This window comes from Gymnoscopelus braueri, assembly GCF_963280865.1.
Source record: "Gymnoscopelus braueri genome assembly, chromosome: 9".
NCBI classification, from domain to species: Eukaryota; Metazoa; Chordata; class Actinopteri; order Myctophiformes; family Myctophidae; genus Gymnoscopelus; species Gymnoscopelus braueri.
In genome coordinates this window covers 23,205,725-23,226,982 of record NC_137610.1, presented here as the reverse complement: position 1 = coordinate 23,226,982, position 21,258 = coordinate 23,205,725, and the positions used below count along the sequence as shown (strand labels likewise).

Below are 21,258 nucleotides of genomic sequence, written 5' to 3'. Positions count from 1 at the left end.
TGGATGACATTAAAATAACTTGCACTTTATACATTTCCATGTTTCAATCAATCTAGACTTACCTCCCTCATCAACGCAATTCTCACATGCTAACCTTATGGAATTACATAGTAATTATGGAATTACATAGTAATTATGGTAGTATTGAATTGAGAGATGGTGTGGACATAGTGAAGGAGTGCCCATATACACCAATTTTCATTGAGCTCTGTCTGGTCCATCACGGTGGGATTTTCAGTCTACAATGAAGATGCATCAATTCAAAGTCAAATAAAAAAATGGCATCAGAAAAACTGTTTAATAACTTTTTACAAAATATACATTAGACATTCCCTTCCAATCCCAAAATCGGGGCATATCCTATTTGCTTAAGACATTATGCTATATACACAACTGTAAAAATGCTCAGTAAAATGAACAGTCCTTCCAACAAATGAATTCTCATGGTGATCACTGGATCTACAAAACAGGTGGAATATTTACAATCAACCCATCGGCACATTTGGCACATTTTGTTGACTTTATCTTAAGCATTTCTGATATGAACTAGTCATGAGTGGCGATCGTCAAATTATGTAAAGGCAAGCAAAATAGGACAGTGTAGGCTACTTGGTTTTAGAAGAAGAAAAAGAAACGGGGGGATCCATTATCAAAAGTATGCAAGTTGTCACAGTGGTGTGCCTAGTGGCTCAGCCACAGACAGACCATAATGCTCTTGACATTAAATATCTGTTCTGCCAACATAACCTATTAAGTTGTGTGCTTCTGTGAACAAATAAATAGAATACAAAAGTTGATTCTTCAGATACAGAGTGTATAGGGCAAAATTTAAATAACTATTCAACATACTTTCACAGATGTGAATGTAATAAAAAACAAACAAAAAAGTCCCCAAACCAAAATAAAGTAAAGCCAAATGCTTAAGAGCTTGCCGTTGTACCATCGAATTAGAGACAAAATAGGAAAACAGCCTGTTGGGATTCTATACAGGGGACAAATGCCAAAACTGGGTATGGTTTTACAGTCTGTAAAAGAAATACAACATTCAGCCCCCCCCCCCCCCCCCCCCCCCCCCCCCCACAGGGAACCAGAAAACCCATTCATAACCACCATCCTATACAGAAAAATGGTGTAGATAGTTCAAATTCACACCCATATTTGTCCAGCGTTCGGTCTGGGGAAGGGAAGGATAAATGAGATTTGTGAAACTGTGTGCAGGCTCTGTGTCAGGGTAAATGTTATGTGCTATTCATCATCTTCTTCCTCTTCACTCTTTCCCGCCAGTCTATAGGGAGTGCCTCGAAGTTAGCGTTCTTTCCAGCTTTTCCCCTGAGGGAGAAATAATAACATAATTGAAAATAAAATTCCTCATGCAAAACACAACTACATGATATCTAAGTCTATAGGCATAAAATACTTTTAAGCCATGCACAGTTGCTCTTTTCAGTCGTGCACTGAATCTTACGTAAGAAGCTGCTGCTGCTTCCACTCCTCAATGCCCTTCTTGTTGAGCAGATCTCGGTCTTCATCACTGGAGCTGCTCTTCTCCTCATCGTCCAGCTCTTTCTGGATGGTCTGCCACTTCGCCACCAGTGATGGCATCTTTGTTTTATTCTTCTTTGACTTTAGAGGAAACATAAGGATGGGATGAGAATTGCGTGTATGTATGAAGAATAACATACATATTTTGCATAAATGTTCAGGCTTTAAAACAACGACCAACTTGTGTGTGTGACAATTAAAACTGCAATCCTTGACCATTCTGTATATCAGAGTAAGATAATACAATATAACTAACACCTGTCGTGGTTAGAGGTGGTCTTCCTGCTCTTCTATAGACCGCCGAAGTCTGACGTCATTTACACATCCTTTGTTTGTCTACCTGGTTCGCAGTTTTCCACCCCTGTTCTGAATCCCATAGACGTATTTAATATCGCGTCAAATAAGAACTGTGTTCCAAAAATAAACAAATGACCCCGGCGGGTTGACTCTTATGGATATGAAGCATCAACTGACGGTGAGAAAACGCTAATGTTACTTCCGCCGAATTAGTTACATTTTCGCCAGAAACAGACTGTATCAAATATAAGTGACTGACTATCATAAACGATACAGAACCTCCTCCCTGACAATAACGCCGACACGCGGTGTTTATTTTTGGACCACAATTCTTATATGAGACGATTCTAAGATGACCCAATGTTATTCTCCATAGAGAAATTACTTCCGCAAACCTGGGGATGAACGAGTCACGTCAGGACTTCGGTGCTCTATAGAGATCCTGTGTTCAGGTACCACACCCATTACTGACAACTATACTACATGAAGCTTATAGCATAATGTCTCCCCAAGCCCAGCAGGGATGCGTTATTGGAAGAATGTCATAAATGAGACCCGGATTCAAATCCAGGATAGGACACTAAAATTACTTAATTGCAGCTACAATGACTGCAATAAAAGAGGACTTTGCTCAACACAATAGCTTTATCCAGGTCTCATAGATAAAGAGTGTTATATTTATAAGAAATGAATTTGTTATATTAATAAATAATTTAAAATAAGATTCAATATTTGAGGCATGCAAAGCAGCTCAACTACAAACGGCTCAAATATGCCAAGGTTGCCTTGTTTGAGGAAGGTTATTGTGGCACTCAATGTGAAGTACACGTTTTATTACCAACCTTGTCCTTTTTCAGTTTTTTGGTCTTGTCTACTACGGGTAGAGATTTAGCTCCTGGAGGCTCGCAGGGTGGCTGGGATGAAGGCAGTGGTGGTTGAATGGCGAAAGGTGGGACTGGTGGAACAGTGGTTTCAACAGGCATAGGAGTGGCGGTGACTGGAGGCACACCCCAATAGGTACTTGGTGCTGGTATTACAGGGGCTGAAGATACAGAGAAACAAACTAAATCAACACAAATGTCTTAGAGTGCTATAAGCAGCATTCTATCATCCAGTTTAAAACCAGTAAATATGCAATTCCCGGTTTACCGTACATCCGGTCTGGCAATAGTTTCTTAAAATGACTTGTTGGCATTATTAAAAAAAAAACTATACTTAACTAACCATTATAACATAGGACAAGTATTGGGATAAAGAAAAAATATTGCTTTCAAAAGTTTTAAAGGGACATCTGTCCTATATATTATTATAATCACAATTGTGAACATTTGTTAGGATCATGTGTCATGGCGTGTTGTTCACCTGCGGCGGCAGCAGGCTGGGTATAGATAATAGGGCAGCTTCCAATAGTGATGGACTTGGTCAACTGACCAGCTTTGCGTTTATGACCCTTCGCTTGGGTGGCTGTAGACTCCACAACCTGTTGAAGAAAACACACAGCATGAAGATAGTGTTTATATAATTTTAATTTACACATTTGGAGAGCACAATTTACACAATGTAACAAGAGGTAGAACTCCCGAATACCTTAGTGCTTATGGTGCCTGGAGGTAATGGAGGCCGCCCGCTGCCATCTTCCTCTGTTCCCGGGGGCGGGGGGTCCCCTTCATCATCATCCATCTCCATTTCCACCTCCATGATCTCTCCATCACTGTCCGGAGGGGGAGGGGGTGGAGGTGGTGAGGCTGGGGGAGGAGGGGGAGGCGGGGGGTAGTCTGAAGGTGGTGGTGGTGGCGGTGGTCCGTCAGGAAGTGGGGGCTGAGGTCCAGACCAGAAGGGAGACGTGCTGGGCGGAGGGGGAGCTGCCGGGGCAACAGAGACAGGACTAGATGATCCTGCTAACACAAAGTGCTTGGTCATGTGAGGAATTTGTCTCATTGGTTTGTGCCAATCACAGCCTGAATAGATTATTATTTTCTGGCGAGTAATGAGACTAGGGATGATACGTCTCGGAAAATCTAAATTAATTGAAAGGGCTCGGCCCGCAGAGAAAACCAGCAGTAAAAGACCTACACCTTCTGCTTTGAAAACTAATCCTGAGACCGATCCAATATCAAGGACTGCCCAAAAGTCTTTGCAATGGTTCTGCGATGCTGTTATTATTGCTGCTAAGTTTTAGCCCATTCATTGAATTAAATGTAAAACATATCAGTAGGTGGAGGTAGGTTGACACAGGGCACACAACTCCTTGAGAGGTGTGACATCACAAACTGAACGCCAATTCACTAAATGTAGCATTAGTGAATGACAAGCACTCCCTCGTCAGAATCCTGGACACCACCAAGTGTCAAGCTTGTCGTTTTGGTCGTGGTCGATTCGGTTTTTATGTTTAGATGTTCTCTATGGATACTCAATGGGTAACCAAATTCTGGAGGATCTAAGTATGCACAATTCATACAAAATGGATTACTAAAAGAAGGCAAAGATAAAGCAAAGGGTACTGTAAAGCTCCTTTAGAGACGTTTTATCTTTTTTTTTTACTGACCTGCAATCCCAGCAGTGGATACACAGGTCTTGGTGTCTCCTTGACTGGTTGTTTGGGGCACCTGGCTACACTTCGTGTCTTCCTCGTTCTCCTCTTCATCTGGGAAATCCCACTGGGAGGCACTGGTCCGGTCGTTCACATAGAAATATCGCCTGTGCTCTCTAGAGAGTAGAACAGAGATAGAAGGCACAAGTCTCAACGACTATCCTTGCAACTAGCTGCATGCCATGACATCCTGGGGACAGTGGGGTTAAGGGGGTGGACAAAGCTGCCACACGGTGGAGGCAGTAATGTTGGTCTGGACAGCAACTTTAGCCATCCAAGGGCAGACACCAAATTGGAATGTGATTGTGGACATAGATAGGTTGAACCCACCTTGATCTCAAAGACAAATTAACAAAAAAACATCTTTTGGTCCTGAAAAGGCTGATCAAAATTAGCATTCAGAGGTTCACGGTTGTCAGATATGTTCAGCTTTAGACAACCATTTCCCTCCCAAAACACATGAAGATGCCAGTCAGAAAGCATCATCAACAGAATTAAATAAAGTTACAACAAGCACACAGTCAACTCTTTACATAGGAAATATCTAGGAATTTTCACTCAGTCAAGAAATAAAGAAACAGGAAACATGATATGAAATAGAGGTGGTCTGACCTGCTGGATCCCCTTCAACGGTCCGTCTTCACTTTTATTTGACGCTTGTGACACTCCTCGTTTCCAGGGCATCATTCTGTGTCAGTGTTGCATTCTGGGGGCTGTAGTCCTGAAAAGTGCAAAGCTCTTCCCACGGTACCACCTTCCTACCATTACCCCCACCCAACCCCCACCCGCTTTCCCCTGCCTTCACCTCAGGGTCAGTCTAGCCAAAGAGTCTGTGCTATTGGGACCAGGAGTCCTCTCTCTGAGGCAGGTATTATTAGGAAGGGACCAGGCCGGCCCAGAGTGGATGCTCTCTTATCAGAACAGGCAAGGCAGAGTGCCAGGATCGCATCACCGAAACATGGAGAGTCTGTTTCTGGTAATGTATTATGATCCACTTCTCCAAATCATGTTAAAAGTCTGCAACCCCCGACACTGAGGGGTATATAGTCACACGGTAAGTTTTGAGGGGAGGTGGGGAGTTTAGAGATGTGAAAAGTTAGGAGCGCGTACCTGTCCCAGTGGCAGGACCAGCCTTTAGGGGTGGCGTTAAGTTCGTAATGTTTTATGTGTTCGGCAGCCTCCTGCAGCCTGCGGCGGAGATATACCCCGTTCAGAGCGCCTTCCCTCCAGTCTGCAATTCGTGTCTGAAAGATACAGAGGGCAAGGGGGGGGGGGGGGGAAGCAATGTACAGGGGATGAAAGGATGAGGATGGGATAAACAGGTGTGACAGGATAGATGGGAGAGGCAGATAAAAACAGAAAGATGAATACAGTAGAAGTGAGAGATGGAGGGGAGACAAAGGAAAGAAGACCAAAAAAAGACAGATGAGTAATGCAAAAGAATAATTACAGGAAGCTTCCACATAGATACCTTGTGATGGATTATAATGAAGCTTTTGAATATTTAATACTGCCATGTGGCTGTGCACAAAATGTGCACATTAAATATTTTAGAGGTCAGACAGCGTCACAACGAGAAGGCAGCCTATCTGGCACATAAATCTCACCTCGGTTTGTAGCAGAAGCAGCTGAAAGTTTGAGATAGCCTTTTCTTTTATCCCTAGGAACTCCAACTTGCTGGTTAAAGTGTTGGCCAATTCTCCGATCTGAAACTTAAGCACATTCACACAAGTTGTTAATTCATTCATCAATTACTTCTGTTTACTTCTACTTCATCTCATTACTTCCGTTTACTTCTACTTCATCTAATTACTTCTGTTTGTTATCGTTGCTGCAGTTACCTTGAGCTCAGGCGTTTCCACCTCCTCTTTTCCCAGAGTTTTTAACGCCGTTTTATCTTCAGTTTGCTCCGATTCCTTCTCCTCAACTGCTGGTGCTGGAGCCTTCTCTGGGACTTTAGGATCTGCTACAGAACACACATGAAGACAAGGGCTTTAAAGCTAGCTCTCCACCGCACCGATTTTGGGCCGACTTGGCGTCGGGAAGCGTTCGATATCGTCGGCCTGTCGGTTAGAGGTCCGTCGGGACCTTTTTGGCCGACCCAGAGCCGACCGAACATGTTCAGTCTTGGCCCGACTGGGAGTAGCCATGTAGCAGAGAAGAAGTGTGACAACAACACAGAGAGAGGGCTCTCGTGTTGCCAGATTCTGTGAGAGAAACAAGCGACCATGTCTATGAAAACCTACATTCACTGTTTCTCGTTGTCGCTCCCAGAGAGAGATTGATTGATTTGACCTACTTTTGCGCTGTGGTGATGTAATTTATTGGGAGCAGGTGTGTAAGATTCCAATAGTATAAACATTTTAATTGGCTTTCATGTACTCTTAATATATTTTTTTCAAATGAGATTTGGCCTTATAGATCGAAATGTGCTCAGTTTTAGCTATTTTCTGGGTGTTAATTTCAATAAATTAATTATATTTAATTTTGTTTATTTGAATAACCGTTTTAAAAAATGTTGTGTACATGTCAGCAGTGGTGGAAAAAGTACTCAAATGTTTTACTTAAGTAAAAGTATCAATGCAATAGATGTACTCTGAGTCTGTTACAAGTAAAAGTCCGGAATTCAACATTTACTTGAGTAAAAGTACTAAAGTATTGGTATCAAAATGTACTTAAAGTACCAAAAGTAAAAGTACTAAAATGTTTGAAAATAGCAGATCTACAAGCTCAGAACGCGTGGCATCGCAACACGTTGTGAGCTTGTAGATCTGCTATTTTCAAATAGCCTATAGGTATAAAATAGGGCTAAAGTGGTTAATGTATGTTTTATAATGATTTATATCTGCAAAGTAACTAGTAACTAAAAATGTCAAATAATTGTTATGGAGTAAAAGTATAGACAATTGGAAATACTCCAGTCAAGTAAAAGTACCTCAAACTTGTACTTAAGTACAGTACTTGTGTAAATGTACTAGTTACTTTACACCACTGCACGTCAGTGAAGAAAAAACGCTGGGAACATCCCTATTTACAAGCGACTTTGCAGGGAAACAAGCCCAGTCGCTTATAATAAGCAGACCTGGCAATGCTGGCAGGCTAATAGTAAAAAACAGCAGAGCTGTTTTTCCTTTTTATTTGGCGATGGGTTCCCAGATTGGGCTGAAAGTTATTCACCTGTTTCCTAGGCTGTGTGTTTTCCACTTCCTGTCGATTTCATTGGATATCATTGGTCATCTGACCAGTTTCATTGGATTTCATTGGATCAAATCGACAGGAAGTGGAAAACACACAGCCTACGAAACAGGTGAATAATGCATTAGCACATCAATGGGCATTTAGTCTGTCGGCTGACAGACTAAATGCCAACTTTTGCCAACCGAATACCAGTCTGTTGCAGTCTGAACTAGTCTGTTTGGTGGAGAGTCACCTTAAGAATGTGTGACTACTCTCCATACCTGTCTGGCTACTTCAAGGACACACAAGAGTGCTGGTTCTCTCTCCAGATTACATCACTCCGCCCACCATCCAAATTATGGTAGGTATTATAAATTATTTGTATGGGGATTGATCATGGTTTGTAGATTAGTAGCCTGACCATTCTCATCTACGCCGCAGCAATCTCTGTACACTCCCGCCAGCACTTTATTTTTAAATCATTGATTGCCTCTATGGAATCCAAATGATGGAAATCTATAATGGCAACAGAGAACGTGAATCCACACTAACCCGTGTCTGTGCTCTCCTGTGTGAAAGAGCCTCTGCTGTTGGAGTCAGGGCTGGCTGCACGGAGGAAGGCAGTCTTCCATCTGCCTTTCTTCACAAGGCCATGAGGCCCAGGGCCAGCAGCATCCTGGCTCGTCTCAGAACAGGGACTGGAACCTCCTGCACTCCCATCACCTTCCTCCAGAGCCCGCAGCTCAGCCTGGGGGACAGTCAAGAAGATTATTGATGGTCACAATCATGAAAATATTAGTTGATGATTGTCATACATATAATTGCAGTTAATTTTGCAATTGCCTTTTAGGCTTTGTAAACAAAAATTGTAAAAGGTAGATATGATAAAGAAATTACACCAATGATCAAAATAAATAATGTACCATCACTATGGCCAAAACAGGCATATATTTAATACATTCACAATCTTCAAACATAGCCGATCTATATGAATGAATTATATATTATTTGTTTTCGTGTCATGCCACCATTTTAGCCCATCCCATATGAGATTATATGACACATTACACGAAAAGAAAACAACTGTGAACCTTCCTGTTCGTATTACATACTGCCTTATAACATACCACATAAATAAACATGCGTACAGTACATACATGAACAAATGTATCTACAAGCTGAAATTGTAGATCGACTATTTCTGCTATTTTTCCACAGATTAATTTAAACGGATGAATGGAAACAATTTTAACAATTATTCCAAATAACTACGATTATAATTACTATTATGCAACATTGTGACAGGCCTAATTATAGATCAGTTAACTTTTCAAACTGGTTTTGAAAACATATATGCCTAGATTAAGATATGATTACATATTTTGTGATTTAAGCAATAGGATTACATCAGAAAACTACCTGCATCTTTACACCCCTAGAATGTACTGCATTTAAGCCCACCTTTTTCCTCTCCAGGGCCAACTCCAGCTCCATAGTGTCTTCTTCTGTCTCCTGCTCAGCATCAGAGTTCGCCTCTGACGTTACACCGCTATGGGGATCTTTCTGGCCCATGGGGGTAGAGTCTGGGTCCTGCAGGGTGGCCAAGGGGGACCCGGGAATGCCGCTGCCCCCTCCGTCAGAGTCCAGGCTGTTCTCCTTCTCGTCCGAGGCTCCGATTAACGTTTTCCTCCACTTCTCTTCTGCCTCCTTCACTTCAGAGGGGATAAGGGGGCCAAGGAGCAACGCGGCCACTCCATGGCGCTCCTCCTCTTCGCTTGTGAGGGCAACCACACTCTCAATCACCTCCTTTAGGAGACAAAAACAACAATAAAGGGATCAAAGTTTCATTCAAGTTCATTTACCCCCAAAAAATCAAGATGATTTCAATGGGTATTTTATCCAAAGTGGAACTTGCCTTGGTTTTTGCCTCATGCTTTGACGGAGGTGGTGTAGCAGGTGCAACATTTTGATCAGCGTAGTAACCTGTATGCGTTGTGCCATTGCCATTAACGGCAGAGCTGCAAAAGAAAAAAACACTCAAATTAATTATTTTATATTCAATGAGATGCAAGTCACTATGCTCTAGAACTGAAGGAGCATTAATAACTGGCACATACACTCGTGCTTTTCTATCTGCCATGATAATGAGCAATGGACACTTACGTGTTGGCACATTGCTGCAGGCCCTGCATCTGGTCAGCCAGGTAGTGAGGAAGCTCCCAGGCCACCTCGTTGGTCATCGTGTTCCAGTAATAATAGCATCCAGAGCTCTCCTCCCACACCTCTTGCCAATCTCCCATATTCAAACCAACTGAAAACAACAGATAACATAACAGCTCAATTAAAAATGGTTCTGTTGAAAAATTGGTGCACTTTATTTCAAACACTGGACACCTAATTACCTCCAGCTAGCGAGTGTTCAGTGTTGTACTGGAATTCAGCGTCGGTGCTTTCCTGATTCTGTCCCGCATCAACAGGAATTGGTTGCTGTGTGTCAGGTTCTGGCTTGGGTGGGACGGCAGCTGGTTCTGAAGATGTGGGGTCCTCTGAACTTGGCTGAGTCGTGATTGCATCAATTTCCTGTGCAGGGAAAGCAGAACATTACAGATAAATATTTTCCTCAACATATTGAGTATTATTTCCTTCAGAAGTTCTCTACCATTGTGTATATTTCCAGTATCTCTAGAGGAGGATTCAAGTCATACGTACAGCCATGAAGTTGGCCAGTGTGCTGTCAATGTCAGCCGACTGGTTGCGTTGAGTCTTCGCAGCAGGAGGCTGGGACTCCCCGGCATCCTCTTCATCACTGTCATCATAGGCACCGAGAAGGGACAACCCCCCTTCTAAAGATGGACACCAAACAAGGCACTTGGTAAATAAGATATCCATCTTGTTTTCACTCAAATACAATCATTTGTTACATAATATTTTATTTCTCTGTATGTCTCTAGCGACTTGCAACACGTTCTGACTCTGATCAGCTATTTTTGGCAAAGAGATCGATTTGGTGTAGCCAGCAGACCAAGTGCAGAGTTGACCCCTGTCAGTTAGTTTACTAAGTATAGAGGGTTTAACCACTTGACTACTGAAACCCTACAACTGCATTGACTGGAGTCCCTCAGGGGTCTATAATAAACATCCTCCTTTTTTCCCCCTCTACACCAAATATCTTAGCTGAAAATAGCCCAGAATAGGGGTTAAGTGGTTAACTCGGAGAGTACAAATTGAACCAAATGGACCATGGGGATTTTTACCGTGTACGAGTTTGGTATAAGTATAAACCTCACCTGCGGCTGGTCGGGGCTTCATGTCAGCGTTTTTTTCTCTCACAAATCTGTGTGCGTCGCCGTCCTGTTCGTCTGCAAACAGACCCAAGAGAAACATTTAATAAAGCAAACCACACACAATGGCATCAGCAACACCACTGAAAGGTTCACTAACAGTAGGGTGACCATTATTTTAAAAATCGTCCACATGCAACATGGGTGTTTCCTAGCTGTAGTATACAACCCTCGTAGACGTATTTATGATTCTGACGTTTTCAATCTACGAGAGTTGTAGGGTGCACTTCCCATAGTGACCTGGACTGTCTGCACTATGCCCCGTAGACACTCCAAACATTGTACAAAATGAAAATAAAGGTGCTTACCGCCGAGCCCCAAATATTAACTGGGTCTACGGGGTAGTAGTGTAATGTAATAATCCATATCTTTCAATAAAGAAGTGTTTTAATGCCGTCTGTGGCCGATTCTGTCGGAAGTTCCCAATGGGCGGTAGTGACGGGTAGTGACGGGGCGCATCCGGTGGAACCCGGAATTACACTAAACTAGCCCATACCCGGTCGACCCAAGACACCAAGACAGACAGACAGACAGACAGAGGTTACTCCAATTATATAGTAGGATGTAAACAGGAAGTAAACGAGGGTGAAAAAATGGCGTTCGGCCACAAACGGCATTAAAACACTTCTTCATTGAAAGATATGGATTATTACATTACACTACTACCCCGTAGACCCAGTTAACATTTGGGGCTCGGCGGTAAGCACCTTTATTTTCATTTTGTACAATGTTTGGAGTGTCTACGGGGCATAGTGCAGAAAGTCCAGGTCACTATGGGAAGTGCACCCTACAACTCTCGTAGATTGAAAACGTCAGAATCATAAATACGTCTACGAGGGTTGTATACTACAGCTACTATGATGTGTAACTATCATTTTAGTATTGTCATGTTCTGCCCACTCATTACCTGATCGATTGATTGAATACTTTATTTAGCAGTTTGGAGGGGAAAAAAGGACAGAAAAGTACAGTTCTATACAAAGGGATGCTAAATAGGATTAAACCCAAGAAAGCACTATGGCTTGTTTCCATTGTGGTCCTGTGTATTCAATTCATCGAAACATATAAGTGACAGACACATATACAATACTATGCAAAAACATCATATACGAGTAGTTATCAAAAAGAAAAATATGTACAGTAAACAGTTGGGGGGGGGGGGGCATTTCTGGTGTACTTAAGTAAAAGTATCAATACTCTGTAACATGTAAAAGTCCGGAATCCAAATTTACTTGAGTAAAAGAACAGAAGTATTGGTATCAAAATGTACTTAAAGTACCAAAAGTAGAAAGTACTTATTTATTATGCAGAATGTCCAATTTGACAAGTTTTCAAATGTATAAAACTCTTGAAAATGGCTCATTGTGAGCTTGTAGCTGTAGAATACAACTCTCGTAGACGTATTTATGATTCTGACGTTTTCAAGATTGAAAACGTCAGAATCATAAATACGTCTACGAGAGTTGTATTCTACAGCTAGTGAGCTTGTAGATCGGCTATTTTCAAATGGAGGGCTGAGGTGGTTAATGTATGTTTTGTAATAATAATCAAATCTACAAACTAGTAACTGGTAAAGCTTTCGAATAATTGTAGTGGCGTAAAAGTATATTTGCCTCTGAGATGTAGTGGAGTAGAAGTAAAAGTATTGAAAATTGGAAGTACTCCATTCAAGTACAAATACCTCAACATTGCACTTGAGTACATGTACTTAGTTACTTTACACCAATGTTCATTATCGGTTAGGTAATGAGCGGGCAGAACATGAAAAACGTATTTTTAAAATCACTGGAAACAAGTATTATATAATATTGTGACTATTATTATTATATTGTGGTAAAAAAACCGAGACAATTTGGGCGAATGTTGAAACCCGGCACATCAGACACGACAAGCCGGTCGTTCTGGTCCCCGTAAAGGGCCGTCAACACTTAAACTATCTATAAATAATACAAAACTAATGTTTAAGAAATGCTTATTACTAACCTAAGTGGATAGCAGAGTCCGACTCCAGTCCAGAGAACTTTTAACAGGCGCTACTGGCAGAAAAACGCCACTATTTCTCCAATTTGCCTGGTTAGCTCGAACCAGTTAGCACGTTTCGTTAGCTCGCTAACAATAATCACCCTTCCGCTCTGCTAGCCCTTCTTGGCACGTTTGATGACATGCAGTGTTGCCAGGTTTTTGAGAGAGTAACAAGCAACCAGGTCTATGAAAACAAGCCCAAAAGAAGCGAGCCCGCCCCCATTCGCCCTTTTATTTGAAAATAGTCGATCTAAAGGCTCACAACGCGACGCGATGCTTTAAAAAAAAATCTCGAAATAAAATGTGATAAGATTTAGATTTTTTTTTAACATTCTAACAATAAAACAAATCTGGCACGGGGCTCCCTAGCCCCATTTAGAACCTCTCCCTCCGCTATGTAGCTCAGCGGAGGGTGAGGTTCCGATTGGAGCTAGGGGCTCCCTAGCTCAAAACATTTTCAGATGGGGGGGTTAGGGACAAATACATTTTGTTTAATAATTTGGGGGTCCGTCGAAATATTTGAGAACCACTGGTTAGAATAATTAACAAATTGTGAAGCAAGCCCAAATAAGCTGTACAAAAAAAACGCAACTACCAATATTTACAAGCAACTTTACAGAAAATCAAGCCCACAGTTGCTTATAATAAGCGGACATGGCAACACTGCAGACATGGCAACACTGCTGACACGGCAACACTGCTGACACGCTAGCTAGCCGGCTAACATAACAGTTGCCCATAGACTTACAACATATCGCAGTTGCCTAGCACGTTAGCCAACGTGCTAACGACTAGCAGAATTCAAAGGCCCGTTCAGTTCTCTTCTCTCTCACCTTCGGACCCCGACCCACCGGCCTCTTCCCGGCCGCCGGCCGCCCCGCTGCGAAGCCCGGGTGGAGACAGCTGCAGGATGGTCCTCCGTCCCACCGTCCCGACTCCTGCCAGGCGAGTCTTCTTCCCCATCATCCCTGGTCGTTGTGAATGTGGGGCCGATGGATTTGTTCTGATCTGCTGCTGTTGACGTCGTTTGGGTGCAGCAGCTACAAAGAAGTCATCATCATGTACATCCGGTTCAAAAGGCTGCCGGCGCGGAAGGTTATTGATATTAAATCTCTTGCTCCGTACAGTCGGTTGTTGTTGTGATGTTCGCTGGGAAAGCAGATGATCGGAGCTAACGATAGGGAAAGAAATCCAAATCGGAAAAGCTTTCTGGGCTGGAGGAGCCCCACTCATAGAGGATAGGAACGTCCTGACCTCCGTCCTCCTCTGGGACTGGACTAGAGTGACTGGGTACACGAGAGTCTGCTGGACCAGAGTGACTTGGTCTACTGGACCAGAGTGACTGGGTACACGAGAGTCTACTGGACCAGAGTGACTTGGTCTACTGGACCAGAGTGACTGGGTACACGAGAGTCTACTGGACCAGAGTGACTTGGTACACGAGAGTCTACTGGACCAGAGTGACTTGGTCTACTGGACCAGAGTGACTGGGTACACAAGAGTCTACTGGACCAGAGCTACGGGGTCTACTGGACCAGAGTGACTGGGTAGACAGGAGAGTCTACTGGAACTGGACACCATGGGGGGCACTCCGGGACAGGCTCTGCTGTGGCTGCAGGACGTGGCGGCTGTCACTTTCCACAAAGCCCGTCGGACTCTGCTTCAGGCTGCCATCCTGTGCTGTGTCTTCGGTCTGCTGATGTGGGTGTCCATCTTTCTGTATGGAAGCTTCTACTATTCGTACATGCCCTCTGTCAGCTTCTCTACGTCTCTGCACTACTACTACAGGTCTGACTGTGAAACCCCTGAGTCAGTGCTTTGTTCATTCCCCACAGCCAATATCTCATTCCTGAAGAATGGACGAGACCAGGTGATGGCTCATGGTCTGCCATATAGGATATCTTTGGAATTAGAAATGCCAGAGTCTCCAGTCAACGAACAGCTAGGTATGTTTATGATCCAGGTGTCTTGTTATACCAAGGGGGGAGAGATAGTGTCATCTGTGGGGCGTTCTGCAATGCTGCACTACCGCTCTGCCCTTCTACAGAGTCTGAGCACCCTGTTTTTTGCTCCTCTTCTGCTGACCGGTATATCGGAGCAGAAGCAACTCATAGAAGTGGAGCTGTACCCAGACTACAAGTCCATTGCTTCTCAACCTACATTCGGTGCCGTCATCGTGTTCCATTCTAAACGGGTGCAGTTGTATTCAGCTCAGCTTCGAATCCATGCTTACTTTACCGGCATAAGATATGTCCTGTACAACTTCCCCATAACGTCTGCAGTGGTGGGTGTGGCCAGTAATTTTGCCTTCCTCATTGTGATTGTGCTTTTCAGCTACTTGCAGGTTATGTGGGGGGGGCTCTGGCCCCCAGAGAAAGTGAGAGTTATGGTGGGAGACAACACTCGCTTCCAACAGAGGAAAGAGGAAGCTCGGAAGCGCATGGAGAGGGTCACGTCAATGAGAGAACTCCAGACGCCTCGTGAAATTGGTTCTCTCTCTCTTTACGAGCCATCTAACAACACCGTAGTGGAATCGTCAACAAAGGAACCGTCAGTGGTCCCAGAGCCCCAAGGGATTAGTGGGAAAACAGTGAGCCAGGAAGAGCCTTGTGATTCTACGGGGACCAAAGAGAGGGAAGGATTGTTGGAGACATCTCAGCAGCCTCACTCGGCTGAAACTGTTCTTCGACAGCGACCTGGACCCTGGATGAGCCTGTGAACCAGTGACCTGCCATGAACTTATATTTGTATGGAAATCGGTCGCAAAATATCTGTTTCTCATCATATTGATAGGTTGATGCAAACCAGTGATGAAGCTGCACGAACACAGGTGCATGTGAAAATATTTCCTGTAGCTTATTGTTTCACTTACCACACTGTTATTAACTTGTTATTGTTTATTGTCCTGTCGTCTTGATATCATGTTTACCTCATTTTAACATGTAAATGTTGACCTCAGCCCTGTGCTTTTTTCCACATAGGGGTTTATATTATTGAACAGTTTCCTGAAAACATTCCATCACTCAGATAGAGCTCAGATAGAGCTATAGTCAAAATACAGTACACTGGCAATTGGCATTGCAGTCTGCTATCAGTGAACAAGTTGACACTCCTTTTTTGGTCATGCACGTTGTGTTGCATCTGATGATAGTATTCCACACTGTCTAACTTCAACATTTGCTTAGATTAGGTTTAAGTGGTTGTCCCACAGCTCTTCAACCTTTTCCATTAAAAAAGACCATTATGCCCTGCATGTGTGTATTTTGGTCAGTGTTTTTTTGAAGACTGCTGAACGTGGTGCAACATTTTGTTTTATTGTCTCATTAAAGCTCTTTCAATTCTGTTTAGAACTATGGTCGGTGGGTGGGTGACAATGCATACTTTTTTTCAGAGGCTTTTACAGAGCGATTTTGTTTTGGAAAATAAGTTGGACAGGGCAACTTGTGTTAAAATATACAAATGTGTAACCTTTACTCTGTGGCCTCATCTTGATTTTCGGAGAACTTCAGCCTCAGTTTAATTTGATGATTTACTGCCACAGCAACTTTACGTAAAACATTTTCATGTCAAGGACCGCCAAATTGATATGCATTTGGACACAAACCCCTATCTGATAATTTTGTGCCAGGGACACCCATAAGAGAACAATTAAAAATATTTTGAAAATAGATCTGCAACGGCTATTTTAAAATGGCTGAAGTATGAAATTATAGGGTTAAACTGTGTGTAACCGATTTTGATGCTATATTAACTCATTTTGCTCGGGACCCCCTGTAACCACCTCTAGGACCCCTGGGTGTCCCTGGACCCCACTTTGGGAACCACCGACAGAGGTCATTCATTACAGAAGTGGAACCCTGATTCCATTCCTTCGGGTCTTTCTTTCTGCATTGTTACAATTTAGTTTCTATTGTTGAATGTGTTGCTCTTGTGTTAAGTTATCGAGTATTTGAGCAGTTACTGTTTCTTTAGCTAAGTGTTAAATTAAGATTGTATACTATATGCCTATGAAAAGCAAGTGAAGTTTAAGACATGTAGAAAAGGTGCAGAAACAGGGCTTAACATGATGACCCCTGTGAAGCCCTACATTTCAGGGGAGTTAGATCTTAATGGAGTAGTCCACCCAAAATAGACTTATTTGCTATCAATTACTCACCTCATGAAGCCTTGAATTCATGGAGATTTTTTTGTTTTTGTCGCATTCCTAAAGTCTCCAGTAGGAGACTCAATGGAGACTCTTTTCCTACCGGAGACTCCGCCAGTTATCAAATTATTGGCTCATGCGACAAAAATAAAAAAATCTCCATGAATTCAAGGCTCCATGAGGTGAGTAATCGAAAATTCATTTTGGGGGTGAACTACTCCTTTAAGGAAATACACGAAAGGCTTGTTGCAAACTTTTTAGGCGAAGGATTTCATGCCAAAGACATAGTGTGTTTAAGTAGTTGAATAGACTTTTTGCAAAGTATTGTATTGTTTTTGTTGCTGTAAAAATATTGTTTCATATCTCTTAGTTTGCAATGAATACACACGATATGCTTCGTAACACAATAAAGGCTTTGAAATAATTTATTAGTTAATCTTACTTTCTATTTAAATGAATTTCAAATGTTCTAACAGAAAATAACTTCTCCTCCATTCAGCAAACTTTAACCCTGTCACACTGTTGTCCTCATTTGTGACTGTGGGTTTAAGCTCTCATATTAGGTGATAAAGTTATTCCTTTTCATTAGAACAACAAGATGCACAAACCATTTCTGAGTTAAAAATAGATTTATTCAAAAAGTGAAGATCACCATATTTAGAGGAATGTACATCTCATGCATGCTTAAATGTGTAGTCAATAATTCAACACACACTTGCCAAACTATAGTTTTGGAAAGCAAATATTCAAACTCGAACCCTCATACCAATGCAGGTATATCTTAAAAGTGTATTCAATAGATCTTCAATCCCAACAGAAATGTAAAAAAAAATAAACATTTTAATTTTGTTTGTATTTTTAATATATATATTCTTCTAAAACAGTTTAGTTTGTGCATAAAATGTATGTCCAAGTATCATGAATAGTCACTGTAATAGCATTATGTTACCCATTCTTCACCCAGCTCATTAATCAGTAGGGGGACTTATTCATTCTTATTCTAATGTCTTTATAAAATACAGCTGCTTTTGGTTGCTGAAAATGACGTGACTTAAAAAAAACAAAATTCATATCATATGCTAAACATTATTCAACTATATTAACACATATCTATAATGTTATTGTTCAGGTTATAGATGTTTTTATACTGAGGTCTAATGGTGAGAAATTCTTGAATTATCTTAGGAATTATCTAAGAATGCCGATCTACAAGAGATTTGGTGTAGATTGTAGAAGGCAACAAGAGCAGACCTAGTACAGAGCCAATTAAATATATATATATATATATATATATATATATATATATATACATACTGTATGCATACACACATACATACATACATACATACATACATTTATGTATTTATTTATTCATTTATATATATATATTAATATTGTCCAATTTTGTTCAGGTCATTATATAGCAATGCTATTCAAGCGAATTAGAAGCCATAACCCCATCTATCAGATAAATTATGCATTGGTCTGGATATGGAGTGCACTGCTTGACTACAACTATTCATCATGTGTATTAAGTACTTAGCCTTGGCAGGTAGATATATATCTCTGACACTGGCATAATTTAATCATTGTAATGAATTCTCTTGCCTTTATTTCACATTATTAAGAAAAGAAAAGGGTTGCCAGCTATTTGCCAGTGTGATATGTAACAATATTTCTCAAATAAATGATTAATATGTTTGTTAATCAGCTGGGAATGATAAATTCAGCCCCTACTGACATATTGTACCATAGCTCACTAAAAAGAGAAAGTCTTGATTTGGTAAGAATCTATTGTAGCTGATTAATACTTTGCTTTCAGGGCCGGACTGGGACCAAAATTCAGCCCTGGCATTTTGGTCCGGACCGGACAGTCCGCCGCTGTTTGCTTTTCATTTTCAACTCCATGTCTTTGTGGTTACCATATTTGGAACCAAATACCACCCGTCAAGGCCGCTTGTGTAACATGCTTTGACTAATAACAGCTTGCTGTTAAGTGTGCTTCTTTAGTGTCATCCTGTTCTGGCAGGTCAGTCAATACATGTTCTATTCCTCCTCAGTGGGAAGATCCTTGATCTCAGCAGAAGTTTCACTCACTGGTTTTGATCCATCATCCTCTTCATCATCTGAGTTGTTTGCCCAGCGCCCAACCCTTCTAACTCCTTCACCCACCACCGGAGTATTAACGCAGGGGTTATGGTCATAGATGATAAGTTTTAGCCCCTGCAGGTGGGACAACACTGGAAATTGGCGAATTTTGTTACGGTCTACATCAATTACTGCTAGAAAGTGCATTTCCAGCAACACTGCTGGGAACTCACTTAGCTGGTTGCCAGCAAGCCAAATACTCCGTAGCTCCTCCAGCCCTCCAAGTTCCCTTGGCAAACTACGTATCTGGTTATATCCCAAGTGCAGGGTCTTGAGATTGGGCAGTGAACAAACAACATGGGGGAACTCAGTGAAGCAGTTAGTCTCTAGCCACAAAGTGTTAAGTTCCGTAAGCTCTCTCAATTCTCTTGGGAGGCTGTACAACCTGTTGTTACCTAGGTAAAGGATATTGAGTTGTGGTAGTCTGCAAATTGCTGCAGGAAGCTTCTCAAAGCAGTTGAAGTCAAGGGCCAGTAGCTGCAGTTTCCTTAGGCCCTGGAGTTCAGCTGGTAAGCTGCTAAGATTGTTATTGCTCAGGTAGAGCTTCACCAGCTCATCAAAGGCACAGGCAGCAATTGGCAGCCGACGTAGCTGTAGGCAGCTCAGGTCCAGAGTACGATCTAAAGGCATTTCCTTCAAGTCCCCCACTAAATAACGCTGGATTCGTTCTGAGGGGATGAAGGCAATGACACCTCTCAAAGCATTCCCCATCCTGCTTGCTCATAGACGCTCCAGTGGTCACCTCCACAATTTAACGTCAGAATAGGTGCGTACTGAGTGAAACTGTTGGGATGAGTAAAAACAATTAAAATGGTAGTCTTCACCACCCTTTTGAGGTCATCAGGGTTAATGCAAACATATTTAAAAAGTGTAACATTGCAACTGAAACAATAACAGTGTGGCAAGTAAAATGCTTTTCACCATGACTTTCACTTGACAAAGGCAAAGCAATTGTCATTTCAAAGCACTTGAAATAAGTGACATAAGAGGGTTAGTATATTAGCATCACCAATGAAATAACTGAAATATAATTTTATAATGAAAAATACTTGCTTCATTCCTGGGTCAGCAGTGATTGTCAGCTTCTCCCAAAGTATCCCATTTGTTTATCTTACTTAATGAGGTCTATACCGTACACATGGTATTCCCTTGTTATATATGTATTCCCTGTGCAGTCATCTCCCTATCTCTCAGTGGCACTGAGATTTGCTCCGACTCTCGAGTGATAGCAACCACAAGCTGCTCTCTCCTCCCATTTGTGCCTAATGACTTTGCCCCTACTTCTCAAACACGATAGAGGTGGACGAGGGAGACAGGGAGGGGTTGGGCGTGGGTTGTGTGGAGAGTGGAGAGTGCCATGGATCAGCATAAGAGGTGCTTTGTGATGAAAGAGCAGGGAAGGTCATCATACATTCCTCTCGGCTCTAGGTCTGTGCCTTTATCAGAGCCACATAAGGAGACCTCCAGTCTCAAACAACTTTCAGAATTTGTGACTGCTCACAAATGTTGCAAGTGTCCTCCTTAGTGCTTTGTCAAGCATTAGACCGTTGCTTTGTAAGTGTTTTGTGCTTAACGAAAAAGTAGCCAAAAAAGTGCTTTCAAATGTTTGTTGCAAGGAGTGGAAAATTAAGTATCAGTCTCTCAAAAAAGTAAAGGGGCATATCAGAGGGATGTGTACTATGCCAGGCAATGCCTGGGTTTTGTCAGCAGCAACACGTCTGAGGTCAACTTGTCTGAGATTCTCACATGTAATCTGAATTATACTCCTTTGTGTAACTGTGTTGCTCAAAGAAATACCCAAACTTCAAGGGGAAAACGTGATGCTTTACCCAATCTTCAAGGGGAAAACGTGATGCTTTAGAGTTTAGACTTGTGTATTGTGGGTCTTAACACTAGACTAACATAAAACCCTGTCATTCAAAACATAATATGGTTGTGGAAGAATGTTACATGACTACATACAGAGATATGTCCCCTGAATGCTATTTTCTGATTAT

General features: G+C 42.0%; 3 protein-coding genes across 7 annotated transcripts; 1 reads left to right on the top strand and 2 right to left on the bottom strand.

The window, feature by feature from the left end:
* Positions 1 to 266: 266 nt before the first annotated feature.
* Positions 267 to 14,312, bottom strand: fnbp4 (formin binding protein 4). 5 transcript variants are annotated; one of them, XM_080436943.1, is made up of 17 exons: positions 13,803 to 14,312; positions 10,894 to 10,965; positions 10,316 to 10,449; positions 10,009 to 10,186; positions 9,770 to 9,917; positions 9,522 to 9,624; positions 9,068 to 9,412; positions 8,159 to 8,354; positions 6,271 to 6,395; positions 6,037 to 6,141; positions 5,540 to 5,673; positions 4,385 to 4,545; positions 3,427 to 3,737; positions 3,202 to 3,319; positions 2,682 to 2,881; positions 1,466 to 1,623; positions 267 to 1,329 (listed from the first exon to the last, which is right to left on the bottom strand). In XM_080436943.1, the coding sequence occupies exons 1-17, from the start codon at positions 14,200 to 14,202 to the stop codon at positions 1,239 to 1,241; spliced, it is 2,979 nt and encodes a 992-aa protein (XP_080293069.1). In that variant the 5' UTR covers positions 14,203 to 14,312; the 3' UTR covers positions 267 to 1,238. The 5 variants fall into 5 exon arrangements, with proteins under 5 accessions (XP_080293069.1, XP_080293070.1, XP_080293072.1 ...); XM_080436944.1 differs by having other exon boundaries at positions 3,427 to 3,734; XM_080436946.1 differs by having other exon boundaries at positions 3,427 to 3,701.
* A 226-nt stretch (positions 14,313 to 14,538) lies between these two features.
* Positions 14,539 to 17,162, top strand: LOC308091373 (seipin-like). Its single transcript, XM_080436951.1, has one exon. The coding sequence runs from the start codon at positions 14,549 to 14,551 to the stop codon at positions 15,686 to 15,688; it is 1,140 nt and encodes a 379-aa protein (XP_080293077.1). The 5' UTR covers positions 14,539 to 14,548; the 3' UTR covers positions 15,689 to 17,162.
* A 1,997-nt stretch (positions 17,163 to 19,159) lies between these two features.
* lrrc10 (leucine rich repeat containing 10) lies at positions 19,160 to 19,972 on the bottom strand (the record flags this gene model as incomplete). Its single annotated transcript, XM_080438074.1, has 1 exon — positions 19,160 to 19,972. One exon carries the CDS (start codon positions 19,970 to 19,972, stop codon positions 19,160 to 19,162), a length of 813 nt encoding a protein of 270 aa, XP_080294200.1.
* Positions 19,973 to 21,258: the final 1,286 nt, after the last annotated feature.

Coding starts and splice junctions, on each gene's coding strand:
- fnbp4 (XM_080436943.1), bottom strand. CDS start 14,202: ATGAGTGGGGCTCCTCCAGCCCAGAAAGCTTTTCCGATTTGGATTTCT. Junction 10,187..10,315: donor CACTGGCCAACTTCATGGCT/GTACGTATGACT, acceptor TTCCCTGCACAG/GAAATTGATGCAATCACGAC. Junction 5,674..6,036: donor TGCTTCTGCTACAAACCGAG/GTGAGATTTATG, acceptor TGTATCTTTCAG/ACACGAATTGCAGACTGGAG.
- LOC308091373 (XM_080436951.1), top strand. CDS start 14,549: ATGGGGGGCACTCCGGGACAGGCTCTGCTGTGGCTGCAGGACGTGGCG.